At 36.7% G+C, this 14080-nt stretch overlaps 1 protein-coding gene across 2 annotated transcripts in view; it reads left to right on the top strand.

Annotated features, from left to right (window-relative positions):
* Positions 1–14080, top strand: part of NUCB2 (nucleobindin 2) — a 41332-nt gene that overhangs the window by 25039 nt on the left and 2213 nt on the right. For both annotated transcript variants that reach the window (NM_001075381.1, XM_005215930.4), the window contains 6 exons: positions 3818–3921; positions 5147–5332; positions 5630–5720; positions 6303–6361; positions 6459–6551; positions 7698–7787. In NM_001075381.1, coding sequence (NP_001068849.1) covers positions 3818–3921; positions 5147–5332; positions 5630–5720; positions 6303–6361; positions 6459–6551; positions 7698–7787 — 623 coding nt within the window. The remainder of the gene's footprint in view (positions 1–3817; positions 3922–5146; positions 5333–5629; positions 5721–6302; positions 6362–6458; positions 6552–7697; positions 7788–14080) is intronic.

The following is a 14080-nucleotide window of genomic DNA, read 5'->3' as shown; positions in this document are numbered from 1 at the left end:
AGACACTTGGAAAACTCAATGTAATTGTCTGAAGAACTTAGTATATACAACAGGAAAATTCAGCAAGTTAAACAATATACAGAGGGCTTCCCAGGTGGTGCTAGTGGTAAAGAACCCTCCTGCCAATGCAGGAGATGTAAGAGACACGAATTTAATCCCTGTGTAGGGAAGATCCTCTGGAGGAGGGAATGGCAACCCACTCCAATATTCTTGCCTGGAGAATCCCATGAACAGAGAAGCCTGGTGGTCTATGGTCCATAGGGTCTCAAAGAGTTGGATCCGACTGAAACAACTTAGCATGCACACAAGCAATATATAGAAATCAATGTTTTTTCATATGTGCAAACAACAGCCAGTTAGCAGATGTAATGGAAGAGAAGACTATTGCACAATACCAACAAAAATAAAATACCCAAAATAAACCTATTAAGAGATATGAAAGACTTACAGATAAAAACTTGAAAATGCTCCTGAAAGACGCAAAAGTAGACTTGAAAAAACAAGAAAGACATAGCATTTTTCTGATACAAAACTCAGTATTATAAACATGTCAATTCTTCCTAGGTTAATTTATAAATTTAACATGATCCAAATAAAAAAGATGTACATTTTCCCCCTGGTACTGGCCAAATTAATTTTAAAATTCATATGAAAAGGAAAACGAACAAGAAAAGCAATATGCCTCTTAAGAACAAAGAAGAAGGACTTGTTATATTAGATATCAAAACATATCACTGAGCATCAGACATTAGAATTCTATGATTTTGTCATGTAAGTAGAAGGACCAGTGAAACAAAATAAAAATTCCAGAAATAAAATTAAATACATATGGAATTTCATGTGCATTAAAGGTGGTATCTCATTAGTGAGATAAGTGGTCTTAATAGAGTTGGATAGCCATTTGGAAAAAGGTATAGTTAGATTTATATCTCATATATATCAGGATAAGTGCTTGTGTAAATCAAAGATTTAAGTGTAGAAAATAAAACCATAAAAGCAAAGTTGACAACATAAATGAATTCCCTTATTGTCTTGGAATGGCCTTTCTAATTATGAATCAAAACCCAGGGGCCAGATTTGGCAAGTGAGATACCCTACAAGCTGCCTCCTGTATCCTTGTAATATGCCTGTATAGGTTGGTTATCTGGGTGGTTCATTGTCATCAATAAATATCTGAATATTTACTAAGGGCAGACTATCAGTTTTTAAACTCCAGTTGCATAAAAATCACCTGGGAAGCTAGTTTAAAAACACAAATTACTGAATCTCACCTCTATATATGCTTATTCTGGGGATAAGTAATATGCATTTTAAACATGTACCTCTGGTCAGTGGGTCATATTGGAGAAATTGTGTGGAGCTGCTGCTGCTGAGTCACTACAGTCGTGTCTGACTCTGTGCGACCCCATAGACGGAAGCCCACCAGGCTCCTCTGTCCTGGGATTCTCCAGGCAAGAACACTGGAGTGGGTTGCCATTTCCTTCTCCAATGTGTGAAAGTGAAAAGTGAAAAGTGAAAGTGAAGTTGCTCAGTCATGTCCGACTCTTAGCGACCCCATGGACTGCAGCCTACCAGGCTCCTCTGTCCATGGGATTTTCCGGGCAAGAGTATTGGAGTGGGGTACCATTGCCTTCTCCGATTGTGTAGGGCAGTGGTTCCCAAACTTTTTGGTACCAAGGACCAGTTTCGTGGAAGACAGTTTTTCCATAGACTGGAGGTGGTGGGGATGGTTTCAGGATGATTCAAGTGCATTACATTTACTGTATACTATATTTCTATTATTATTACATTGCCTCCACCTCAGATCCCTGGAGAAGGGAAAGGCTACCCACTCCAGTATTCTGGCCTGAAGAATTCCATGGGCTGTGTAGTCCATGGGGTTGTAAAGAGTTGGACACGACTGAGCGATTTTCATTCATTCATTCATCCCACCTCAGATCATCAGGCATTAGGTCCTGGAGGTTGGCGACCCCTTGTGGCTCAGACGGTAAAGCATCTTCCTACAATGTGGGAGACCGGGGTTCGACGTCTGGGTCGGGAAGATCCTCTAGGGAACGAAATGGCAACCCACTCCAATACTCTTGCCTGGAAAATCCTGTGGATGGAGGAGCCTGGTAGGCTACAGTCCATGGGGTTGCAAAGAGTCAGACATGACTAAGCGACTTCGCTTCACTTCTTCACTTCACTTCAGTGTAGAGGGTAAACTCTCTGCTGGTGAATAGACTTAGAAAACAAGTACCAAATACTCATTATCCTGAAACTAAGGACATCAGTGAGAGGTAAATTAACTCATACCATCCTACTTCCTGTAGTCACACAAGGCAATTCTGTCCTTGAAGCCAGGCTTAAGGTGGTTTGAGATTTCTTTGCATTTAGATAACTTCCATCTCCTTAATCTTGGCAATGTTTTCTTTATTCCAAAACAGGGGCTAGATTTCATTATCTAAAGTAAACTGACTTACATCCTTAGAAAGGTTATAAATATTTTCTCCTTGATTCACAATTTATGAGTTAAAATTTCTGATAATTTGAAGAAGGGCTTAATTTGAAAGTGAACGTAGCTCAGTCATTTCTGATTCTTTGTGACCCCATGGACTATACAGGTCATGGAGTTCTCCAGGCCAGAATACTTGAGTGGTAGCCTTTCCCTTCTCCAGGGGATCTTCCCAACCCAGGGATCGAACCCAGGTCTCCTGCATTGCAGGTGGATTCTTTACCAGCTGAGCCACAGGGATTGGGGGGGTGTAATTTTTAAGGTAGGCAATAGATTCATATGGCCTAAAACAAGAGAGTATAAGAAAGTTCCTGGATAGTTTTGTACATTATTAGTTTCCACTGCCCCCTAATACCATCCTTCCTGAGTTTCTTTACTCATACATAATCAAATACAAATAAAAGTTCTCATTTTTCCTCTCTTTTTATGCAAACGATATATACAATATACATTTTCTGCCATGTATTTTTCCTTTAATAATATATTTTGGAGATCTTTCTGTATTAATATGCAGAGACCATCTTTTTTTTTTTTTAGCAGCTGCATATATTTCCATTATATAGATATATCATAATTTATTTACCAGAACCCTGTTGATGGATATTTGGGACATGGGGAAAGGGGAGGAGAGGGTGAGATGTATGGAAAGAGTAACATGGAAACTTGCATTACCATAAGTAAAATAGATAGCCAATGGGAATTTGCTGTGTGGCTCAGGAAAGTCAAACAGGGGCTCTGTATCAACCTAGAGAGGTGGGATGGGGAGGGAGATGGGAGGGAGGTTCAAAAGGGAGGGAATATATATATATACCTATGGCTGATTCATGAAGAAGGAAATGGCAACCCACTCCAGTGTTCTTGCCTGGAGAATCCCAGGGACGGTGGAGCCTGGTGGGCTGCCATCTATGGGGTCGCACAGAGTTGGACACCACTGAAGCAACTTAGCAGCAGCAGCAGCAGCATGGCTGATTCATGTTGAGGTTTGACAGAAAACAACAAAATTCTATAAAGCAATTATCCTTCAATAAAAAATAAATTAAAAAGAAGAAAAAAGATTTTACTGGAAGTTACACTGATAGTCAACTAGTCTTTCTTGAAATAACATTAAAATGCACACATTAAATTGTATTCCATTCCAGATTCAGGGGTATTATCTTTGCCTAGAATAACAATGTATACAATATTCTTAAAAAAATAATTAACCTTTAATCTAAAATGTCAAATTTTCTTATAAAATATGAATTTTTATTCTTATGTTTCATTTATATTAATGATTCTAGCTTCTAGTAGCTTATTGTTTACAGTTTTCACATTTTCTTTCAGATACAGGTATGGACCACCATGCTCTTCTAAAACAATTTGATCATCTAAACCACCTGAATCCTGACAAGTTTGAATCTACAGATTTAGATATGCTAATCAAAGCGGTGAGAATAATTGTCAAAATGTATTGTTTTTATTGTACCTTTGAGATTTTGTAATTTGACAAATTCCATGAAATGGTAGTATAACTTTTGTATACTGTCTAGAATATCTTTAAAGGGAGATAGTATAACCCTTGTTAGTACAGATAATAATGTGGACATACAGATATGTAATCCCTTGCCAACAATTCCAAAATCCAAAATACTATAAAAATGGACACCTGGCTTGAATTCTAATAAGGCTGTTTATAGTTTTTTTCCTAGCTTACTTAATATGAGTACTCATAGATTTTGATAAGGAAGTACTAATCTATTTATACTCTTCATTAGTGTTACATAATATTGCATATATGCCATATCTTTTCTAAAATCTTGAAGATATTGAAATATATCTGGCCTCAGGAATTTTAGATAGCAGTTCGTAGACCTCCTATGTTATACTGTATGGAGTTAGCAGACTAGATGTTCTAGTCTGGGTATTCTTACATTTAGTTAAGTTGTTAGAAACCATTCTAGTTCTCTATATGATACCGATTTGATACAGTCTCTTCTTTCTTCTTTTTAAAGTAAATTTATATATTACTTGCTTATGTGGAACTTTCTAAGGTTGAAACTAGCTTTGAACTTTTAGCTTCTTTGAATGCCTACACCTCTGATAGTGTTGATTGGTTTAGTTGCTGAGTCATGTCCAACTCCTTTTTGAGCCCATGGACTGTAGCCCTCCAGGCTCCTCTGTCCCTGGGATTTCCCAGGCAAGAATACTGGAGTGGGTTGATGTTTTCTTCTCTAGGGGATCTTCCTGACCCAGAGCATGAACCTGCGTCTCCTACACTGGCAGATGGATTCTTTATCACTGAGCCTCCTGGGAAGCCCATCTCTAACAATAATAATGACTGAATTAGAAGGGTAGAATTTAAAACAAAAGTTGAGTATGTAGACTCTGATGCTGGGAGGGATAGGGGGCAGGAGGAGAAGGGGACGACAGAGGATGAGATGGCTGGATGGCATCACTGACTCAATGGATGTGAGTCTGGGTGAACTCCGGGAGTTGGTGATGGACAGGGAGGCCTGGCGTGCTGCAATTCATGGGGTCGCAAAGAGTCAGACACGACTGAGCGACTGAACTGAACTGAATACTACCTTCTGTTAGAGAGTATGCTATATGGAAGAAGCTTTTATTCATATTTGTAAGCACATCTTCTTATTTAATTTAAATATTGCTTTATAGGCTACAAGTGATCTGGAACACTATGATAAAGCTCGGCATGAAGAATTTAAAAAATATGAAATGATGAAGGAACATGAAAGGAGAGAATATTTAAAAACACTGAGTGAAGAAAAGAGAAAAGAAGAAGAATCTAAATTTGCAGAAATGAAGAAAAAACATGAAAATCATCCTAAAGTTAATCATCCAGTAAGGACTGTGACTTTACCTATGGCTGATTCATGTTGATGTATGGCAGAAACCAACACAATATTGTAAAGCAATTATCCTTCAATTAAAAATAAATGAATTAACTAAAACAAAACAAAATACATATAAAATCATAATTAAATGAAGATACTTCTTTGTGCCAGATAGTAGAATTTTATCATGTTATTAGTTCTTAAAATCTTGAGTTAATTTTTTATAGTTTTTCAATTTTGCATTTGAGTCTCTATATATGGATTACAGTTTGTCTTATGTGTTTTTTTAAAAATTGATTCACAGGGAAGCAAAGATCAACTTAAAGAAGTGTGGGAAGAGGCTGATGGATTGGATCCTAATGACTTCGACCCCAAGACATTTTTCAAATTACATGGTAACAGAGTTGATACAAATATTAATATTTATATCTTCTGTTTGAAAAATAATAGATGCTTTAGTCTTAATTGATTTCTGCTAAACTTTTCTAATTGAGTCCTGTTGGTAGTAAATCTTTAGAGTTTTTCTCAAGGGTAGTATAATAGTCTTTATTACTGGTCTGTAGTATAAAATATTTTAGTTCAGTAGCTGTCTTTATACTTGCTTTTATTTTTAATCATTATATGACTTCCTGCAAGTTTCTCTGTAAAGTGAAGGTATTTCTGTGACTAGCTAGGTTGCATCTCACAGACATTAGGCTGTAATACTAAAATATAGTCTTAAAGCACATTGCTTTATATTTTGGGAAAAATTGGTTAACATGTATTTTTCTCAATGACTATGGTGAATTATAAGTAGTGAATTGTTATCAGTTGGACTGATTGGAGGCTTCATAAAAAGAAAGAAACCTTTTTCTGTAGCATGTTGTTGCTTTATGTAAGTAATATTTTTGCAAACCACTTGTAATTAGTTGTACTTTAATTATCTATTTTCTAAGGCATTAAAACCAGTTTTTGCATTTGTAACTTTTAAACTTTAGATGTCAATAGTGATGGCTTCCTAGATGAACAAGAATTAGAAGCCCTATTTACTAAAGAGGTAAATGAGTTCATTAAGTATTCAGTGGCTTTGCTCTCTCTTTTTTCCTTTTATTATCTTCCTTTCTTTTATGTTGGTTTTAAAATTTTCTTTTTAGTTGGAGAAAGTATATGACCCCAAAAATGAAGAGGATGATATGGTAGAAATGGAGGAAGAAAGGCTTAGAATGAGGGAACATGTAATGAATGAGGTATGTTTGAAATGTTTACCTGTTACTTCTGTGGATGATTCAAGTTCTTGCAATAAATCTTATTGTTAAATGGAAAACAAATATACAGAATAGATATATAATTGTATTTTGCATTTTTGATTTATAAGTCAGTATATTCCCTTAGTGTAAATAAAATTATTTTGTAACTACTTTAAAGTGTTTTAAAAGATTAAGATGCTCTGCATATAAAAGAATGCTATAAAACATTCTTTAGAAGTAAAAAATTAATTTTTGCTAAGAAATTAAAAACTCAATGCCTTAATGGTTTATAACAATAAATACTTATTTCTTGTTCATGTTATTAAGCTAAAAACTCTGAAAGAGCTATCATAGACAGGATAACTTAAGCCCATGGTTTTTGTTTTTGTCTGTACTGCACAGCTTATGTGATTAGCTTGTGGGATCTTAGTTCCCTGACCATGGCTTGAACCCAGACCCTTGGCAGTGAAAGTGTGGAGTCCTAACTGCTAGACCACCAGGGAATTCCCCAAGCCCCACTGCTTTGCTTCAGTGCTTTTCACCTGATATTTGAGCTATTCATGGTAAACTGGGATTTCTGTTGAGTGCTGGCATCTTACATAACGAATGAATTTCTTTGGCCATCATAGAGTTCAATTTTGTAACTGAATTTGCCATAGTTTATAAGAGGCACTGAAAAGGATTTGGAAAGGTTGTCAACTTCATCTTTGATTTAGTTAGTTGTTTGTTTTTAGGAAAAAAATGCTGTGAGCATTTAACTTAAACTCCTTTATTCTTGCCTAAAAAAGTCCTCTTTCTGGAAAGAGGACTAAGTGCCCAAGCACTTAGCTTCAAAAGGAATTATAAATGGTGTAGGGAGGAAGGAAAATAATATTAGTCTAACCAGCCATATCAGCAGACTCAAACTTGGTGATCTTTGGGGATTTCAGGTATTTTCAAATTTGAATTATATAGAAGAGAAAGTTATCTATTTTCTGATTCAAGTATGATATTGAGTGTTCTGTTTTTTTTTCCTCAGTTTCTATGGATGTTAGGCTAATGCTAATTGCTGTATGTTTATGTAGCAGCATCTATTAGAAGAATTTCTAGTGTCTAAATAATGAGAAAGAGTTATTTTATTTTCCATATACATTTTCCTTTAATCAGGTTGATACTAACAAAGACCGATTGGTGACGCTAGATGAATTTTTAAAGGCTACAGAAAAAAAGGAATTTTTAGAGCCGGATAGCTGGGAGGTAAGAGAACCTACTTGAAATGGGATGTATGGTTCAAGAAATTTATTTCAGTTTATTCCCTTTTAACTTTTATTTGCCATTATGTTTGCATGGATAGTTATACCATCTTGGCTTTTCACATAAAATGTCACTATAAAATAATGAACTCGATTTCTTGAAAAGCTGTGGCAGCTGATCTCTACTAATAATCACATTGCATGTAATTAGAAGTCTTTTTAAAATTGTACTTACGTGTAAAATAATGTTCATTCTTGAAAATTAAAAATATGGATACATTCAAAGAGTGAATTGGAAGTTACATGTAATTGTACCATCCAGAAGTAGACACAAATTATGCATTGTGTTATGCAAGTTTGGAAATCCTTTGTGTATTTAGTATTATGCATATATATAGCATACAGTGTATAAATAGTGTCTGTCCCATTTTTCGTTTACATATATGTATAAATTCATATCTATATATGTTTTAAATGGCTTTATACTATATAAATGACTTTGTGAAATTCTGTTTTGTAAAATTTAGTGATATTTCATGAAAAATTTCCAAAGCCATGTCTCAAAATCATGATTTAAAAAATGACCACTTAGTATGCAGTTGTGTGATAGCATAATTTTTATAGCCATTCTTCCAGGTTTTAGACTTTTTTTTTTTTGCTGTGATAAATAACATTGTGATAACTATCCATTTGTTCATGTATTTTGGGGCATCTGTGATGATTTCCCTAAGATTAATTCCTAGGAATAGAACTTTTCTCAAGTTTTATGAGCAGGTTTTAGTTTCTAAACATAGCTGCCAAATTGCTCCCCACCAAAGGTATTTGAATTTATATTACAGTTTACTGTGTATGAGTGCAGACACGTCTTGAAAAGAATGGTCGAGAGATACCAACCAAAGTAGACTGAAAGGAGAACATTGTCTTTTCCTATATAAAATACAATTACCTTTTTAGTTAGTTTGAAATAAGGTGACAACTGTCCTGGTTTACCTTGGATTGAGGAGTTTCCCAGGATGTGTAACTTTTCAGCGTTTTAACCTGGATGGTCTTGGACAAATTGGGACAGTTGGCCATCTTAGTTTGAAACTAAAAAAATCAGCTTCTTTGTTGGTTTTAAGTTTTTGTCTAACATTTGAACTATTTCTGGACATGGGTGAAGAAGAAGAATGTTCAGATTATTTGAACATGAATTCCCTTGAACTGGATCAATAGATAATTACATACCTTTTTCACGTTGACTTAATTTCAGATTTACAAAAAAAGCTGCAAGAATAAACAAGGAATTCCTGAACACCTTTTTGTTTTGAGAGTTCTGCATGATGCTGCTTTAACCTTAAATACTTGAGGGTGTTTTTTCTGCAAAGAAATATCTTATATAATCACAGTAAGATTATCAATGCTACACACAATACTATTCTCTCATCTCTAGATTTTGTCGAGATATTTGTCAATTTTCCCTGTATTGTCCTTCACAAAGGAAAATCCAGGATCATGCATTGGATTTAGTTGCACTGTCTTTCTAGTGAATCTGAAAGTTTCTGAGTCTTTGTATCTCATAGCATTGATATTTCTAAAAAGTTGTTCAGTCACCCAGTTGGGTCCGACTTTGTGACCCCATGGGCTGCAGCACGCCAGGCCTCTGTGTCCCTCACCATCTCCCGAAGTTTGCCCAAGTTCATGTCCATTGCATTGGTGATGCCATCCAGCCATCTCATCCTCCAATACCCTCTTCTCCTTCTGCCCTCAATCTTTCCAAGCATCAAGGACTTTCCCAATGAATCAGTTGTTCCCACCAGATGACCAAAATACTGGAGTTTCAGCTTCAGCATCAGTCCTGCCAACGAGTATTCAGGGTTGATTTCTCTTAAGATTGACTAGTTTGATCTCCTTGCTGTCCAAGGGATTCTCAGGAGTCTCCTCCAGCACCACAGTTCAGAGGTACCAATTCTTTGGCACTTTGCCTTTTTTACAGTCCAGCTGTCACAGCCGTATGTGACCACTGGGAAGACCATAGCCTTACTATACAGACCTTTGTTGGAGGAGTAATGTCTCTCCTTTTCAACACACTATCTAGGTTTGTTATAACTTTCCTGCCAAGATGCAAATGTCTTCGATTTCATGGTTGCATTCACTATCCGCAGTGATTTTAGAGCCCAAGAAGAGGAAATCTGTCACTACCTCCCTCTTTTTCTCCCTCTATTTGCATGAAGTGAAGTGAAGTGAAGTTGCTCAGTCGTGTCCGACTCTTTGCGACCCATGGACACCAGGCTCCTCTGTCCATGGGATTTGCTAGACAAGAGTACTGGAGTGGGTTGCCTTTTCCTTCTCCAGGGAACTTCCCGACCCAGGGATCGAATCCAGGTCTCCTGCATTGTAGACAGATGCTTTACCTTCTGAGCCATCAGCGAAGTCATGAAGTAACTGATATTTCTAAAAAGTACAGACCAGTTATTATGTGGAATGACCCTCAGTTTGAATTTGTCTGCTGTTTTCTTTATGATTCCTACTTTTGGTAGGAATATCACTGATGTTAAAGGCATCATGTCAAGAAGCATAGGCTGCTGATTATTTCCATAACTGGCTAGGTTAACTTTGATTATTTGGTTAAGGTGGTGTCATCCAGGTTTTCTGAATGTAAAATTACTATTTTACCTTTGGTAATATGAAAAGTAACTTGTCTAATCCAGTGCCAGAATCCTTAAAAAAGAATCATTCAACATCATATCAAAAGTATTGGTGACTATTAGCAAGGTGAAAAGACAGCCTTCAGAATGGGAGAAAATAATAGCAAATGAAGCAACCGACAAACAACTAATCTCAAAAATATACAAGCAACTCCTACAGCTCAACTCCAGAAAAATAAACGACCCAATCAAAAAATGGGCCAAAGAACTAAATAGACATTTCTCCAAAAAAGACATACAGATGGCTAACAAACACATGAAAAGATGCTCAACATCACTCATTATCAGAGAAATGCAAATCAAAACCACTATGAGGTACCATTTCACACCAGTCAGAATGGCTGCGATCCAAAAGTCTACAAATAATAAATGCTGGAGAGGGTGTGGAGAAAAGGGAACCCTCTTACACTGTTGGTGGGAATGCAAACTAGTACAGCCACTATGGAGAACAGTGTGGAGATTCCTTAAAAAACTGGAAATAGAACTGCCTTATGATGCAGCAATCCCACTGCTGGGCATACACACTGAGAAAACCAGAAGGGAAAGAGACACGTGTACCCCAATGTTCATCGCAGCACTGTTTATAATAGCCAAGACATGGAAGCAACCTAGATGTCCATCAGCAGATGAATGGATAAGAAAGCTGTGGTACATATACACAATGGAGTATTACTCAGCCATTAAAAAGAATACATTTGAATCAGTTCTAATGAGGTGGATGAAACTGGAGCCTATTATACAGAGTGAAGTAAGCCAGAAGGAAAAACATAAATACAGTATACTAACGCATATATATGGAATTTAGAAAGATGGTAACAATAACCCGGTGTACGAGACAGCAAAAGAGACACTGATGTATAGAACAGTCTTATGGACTCTGTGGGAGAGGGAGAGGGTGGGAAGATTTGGGAGAATGGCAATGAAACATGTAAAATATCATGTAGGAAACGAGTTGCCAGTCCAGATTCGATGCATGATGCTGGATGCTTGGGGCTGGTGCACTGGGACGGCCCAGAGGGATGGTATGGGGAGGGAGGAGGGAGGAGGGTTCGGGATGGGGAACACATGTATACCTGTGGCGGATTCATTTTGATATTTGGCAAAACTAATACAATTATGTAAAGTTTAAAAATAAAATAAAATTAGAGGAAAAAAAAAAAAAAGTATTGGTGAGCATTGTTTTAATAACTTTGGAGGTACTTAACTGTTTTCTGAGTGTTAGACATTTAGGTTATTTCCAGTCTTTTATTGTTACTTAAAAAGACAGTGCTGCTATTAACACATTTTTATATAAAGTTTTTTGTGTTCAGGATTATTTTATAAAATTGATTCTCAATGTAGTATTACCAGGACCAAGGGAATATTTGTAAGGTTTTTGATGGGAATAATATTTACTTATTTCTTCAATCATAGGATTTACAAAGAGTTTCAGACTTGCTAATCAATATCTCTGAAAAACCAGACTTTAATATTTGTTTACATTTTTTGTCATTGTTTTAGCCTAAGTGCATATAGTCTAAATACTGTGATCACAAGTTTCTTGGATTAGTTGTTTTTTTCCCCTCCCCCTTCTGTGAAATATTTTGTTCACTTAAAAATATTATTAATTTGTTTCTATTTGTATTCAATATGGAAAAGTTTTCTGTCTTTATGAATTTTATTTATTTATTGAGCATGTGAAACACTGACATATTACCAGCAATCACATCTGTGCAAAAAAGATTTATTCAAAGAAGTATGATTTTCTTTGTCCTTACCACCCAGTTCTCTATTTATTCTGTAGGTAACCAATCTCATTCAGTTCAGTTCAGTTGTTCATCCTGTCTAATTCTTTGCAACCCCATGGACTGTAGCATGCCAGGCTTCCCTGTTCATCACCAACCCCTGGAGCTTGCTCAAACTCATGTCCATTGAGTTGGTAATGCCATCCAATGATCTCATCCCCTGTGGTCCTCTTCTCCTCCTGCCTTCAGTCTTTCCCAGCATCAAGGTCTTTTCCAATGAGTCAGTTCTTCGCATCAGGTGACCAAAGTATTGGAGTTTCAACTTCAGCATCAGTCCTTCCAATGAATGTTCAGGACTGATTTCCTTTAGGATTGACTGGTTTGGGGTCATTGCAGTCCAAGGGACTCTCAGGAGTCTTCTCCAACACCACAGTTCAAAAGCATCAGTTCTTCAGCTCTCAGCTTTCTTTATAGTCCAACTCCATACACAACTACTAGAAAAACCATAGCCTTGACGAGACGGACCTTTGTTGGCAAAGTAATGTCTCTGCTTTTGAATATGCTGTCTAGGTTGGTCATAACTTTGCTCCCAAGGAGTAAGTGTCCTTTAATTTCATGGCTGCAGTCACCATCTGTAGTGATTTTGGAGCCTCCCAAAAATAAAGTTAGCCACTGTTTCCACTGTTTCCCCATCTATTTGTCATGAAGTGATGGGACCGGATGCCATGATCTTAGTTTTCTGAATGTTGAGCTTTAAGCCAACTTTTTCACTCTCCTCTTTCACTTTCATCAAGAGGTTCTTTAGTTCTTCACTTTCTGCCCCAAGGCTGGTATCATCTGTGAATCTGAGGTTACTGATATTTCTCCTGGCAATCTTGATTCCAGCTTGTGCTTCATTCAGCCTGGCATTTCGCATAATGTACTCTGCATATAAGTTAAATAAGCAGGGTGACAATATACAGCCTTGACGTAATCCTTTTCCAATTTGAAACCCTGTTGGAATCTGTTGTTCCATGTCCCAGTTCTAACTGTTGCTTCTTGACCTGCATACAGATTTCTCAGGAGGCAGGTAATGGTCTGGTATTCCCATCTCTTTCAGAATTTTCCACAGTTTATTGTGATCCACACAGTCAAAGGCTTTAGCATGATCAATAAAGCAGAAATAGATGTTTTTCTGGAACTCTTGCTTTTTTGATAATCCAACTGATGTGGGCAATTTGATCTCTGGTTCCTCTGCCTTTTCTAAATACAGCCTGAACATCTTTAAGTTCATAGTTCACATACTGTTGAAGCCTCACTTGGAGAATTTTGAGCATTACTTTGCTAGCCTGTGAGATGAGTGCAATTGTGTGTGATAATTTGAACATTCTTTGGCATTGCTATTAGAATGAAAACTGACCTTTTCCAGTCCTGTGGCTACTACTGAGTTTTCCAAATTTGCTGACATATTGAGTGTGGTTCTTTAACAGCATCCTCTTTTAGGATTTAAAATAGCTCAATAGGAATTCCATCACCTCCACGAGCTTTGTTTGTAGTGATGCTTCTTAAGGCCCACTTGACTTCGCATTTCAGGATGCCTGGCTCTAGGTGTGATCACACCATCGTGTTTATCTGGGTTATGAAGATCTTTTTTGTATAGTTTTTTGTGTATTGTTGCCACCTAGTCTTAATATCTTCTCCTTATGTTAGGTCCATACCATTTCTGTCCTTTATTGTGCCCATCTTTGCATGACGTGTTCCCTTGGTATCTCTAATTTTCTTGAAGAGATCTCTAGTCTTTCCCATTCTATTGTTTTCATCTATTTCTTACCTCTCCTTGCTATTCTTTGGAACTCTGCATTCAAATGGGTATATCTTTCCTTTTCTCCTTTGCCTTTAAGTTCTTTTCT

The sequence above is a fragment of the Bos taurus genome, chromosome 15 (assembly GCF_002263795.3).
Source record: "Bos taurus isolate L1 Dominette 01449 registration number 42190680 breed Hereford chromosome 15, ARS-UCD2.0, whole genome shotgun sequence".
NCBI classification, from domain to species: domain Eukaryota; kingdom Metazoa; phylum Chordata; class Mammalia; order Artiodactyla; family Bovidae; genus Bos; species Bos taurus.
The sequence above is the reverse complement of the archived record's forward strand: the minus strand, read 5'-3'. Positions and strand labels throughout refer to the sequence as shown.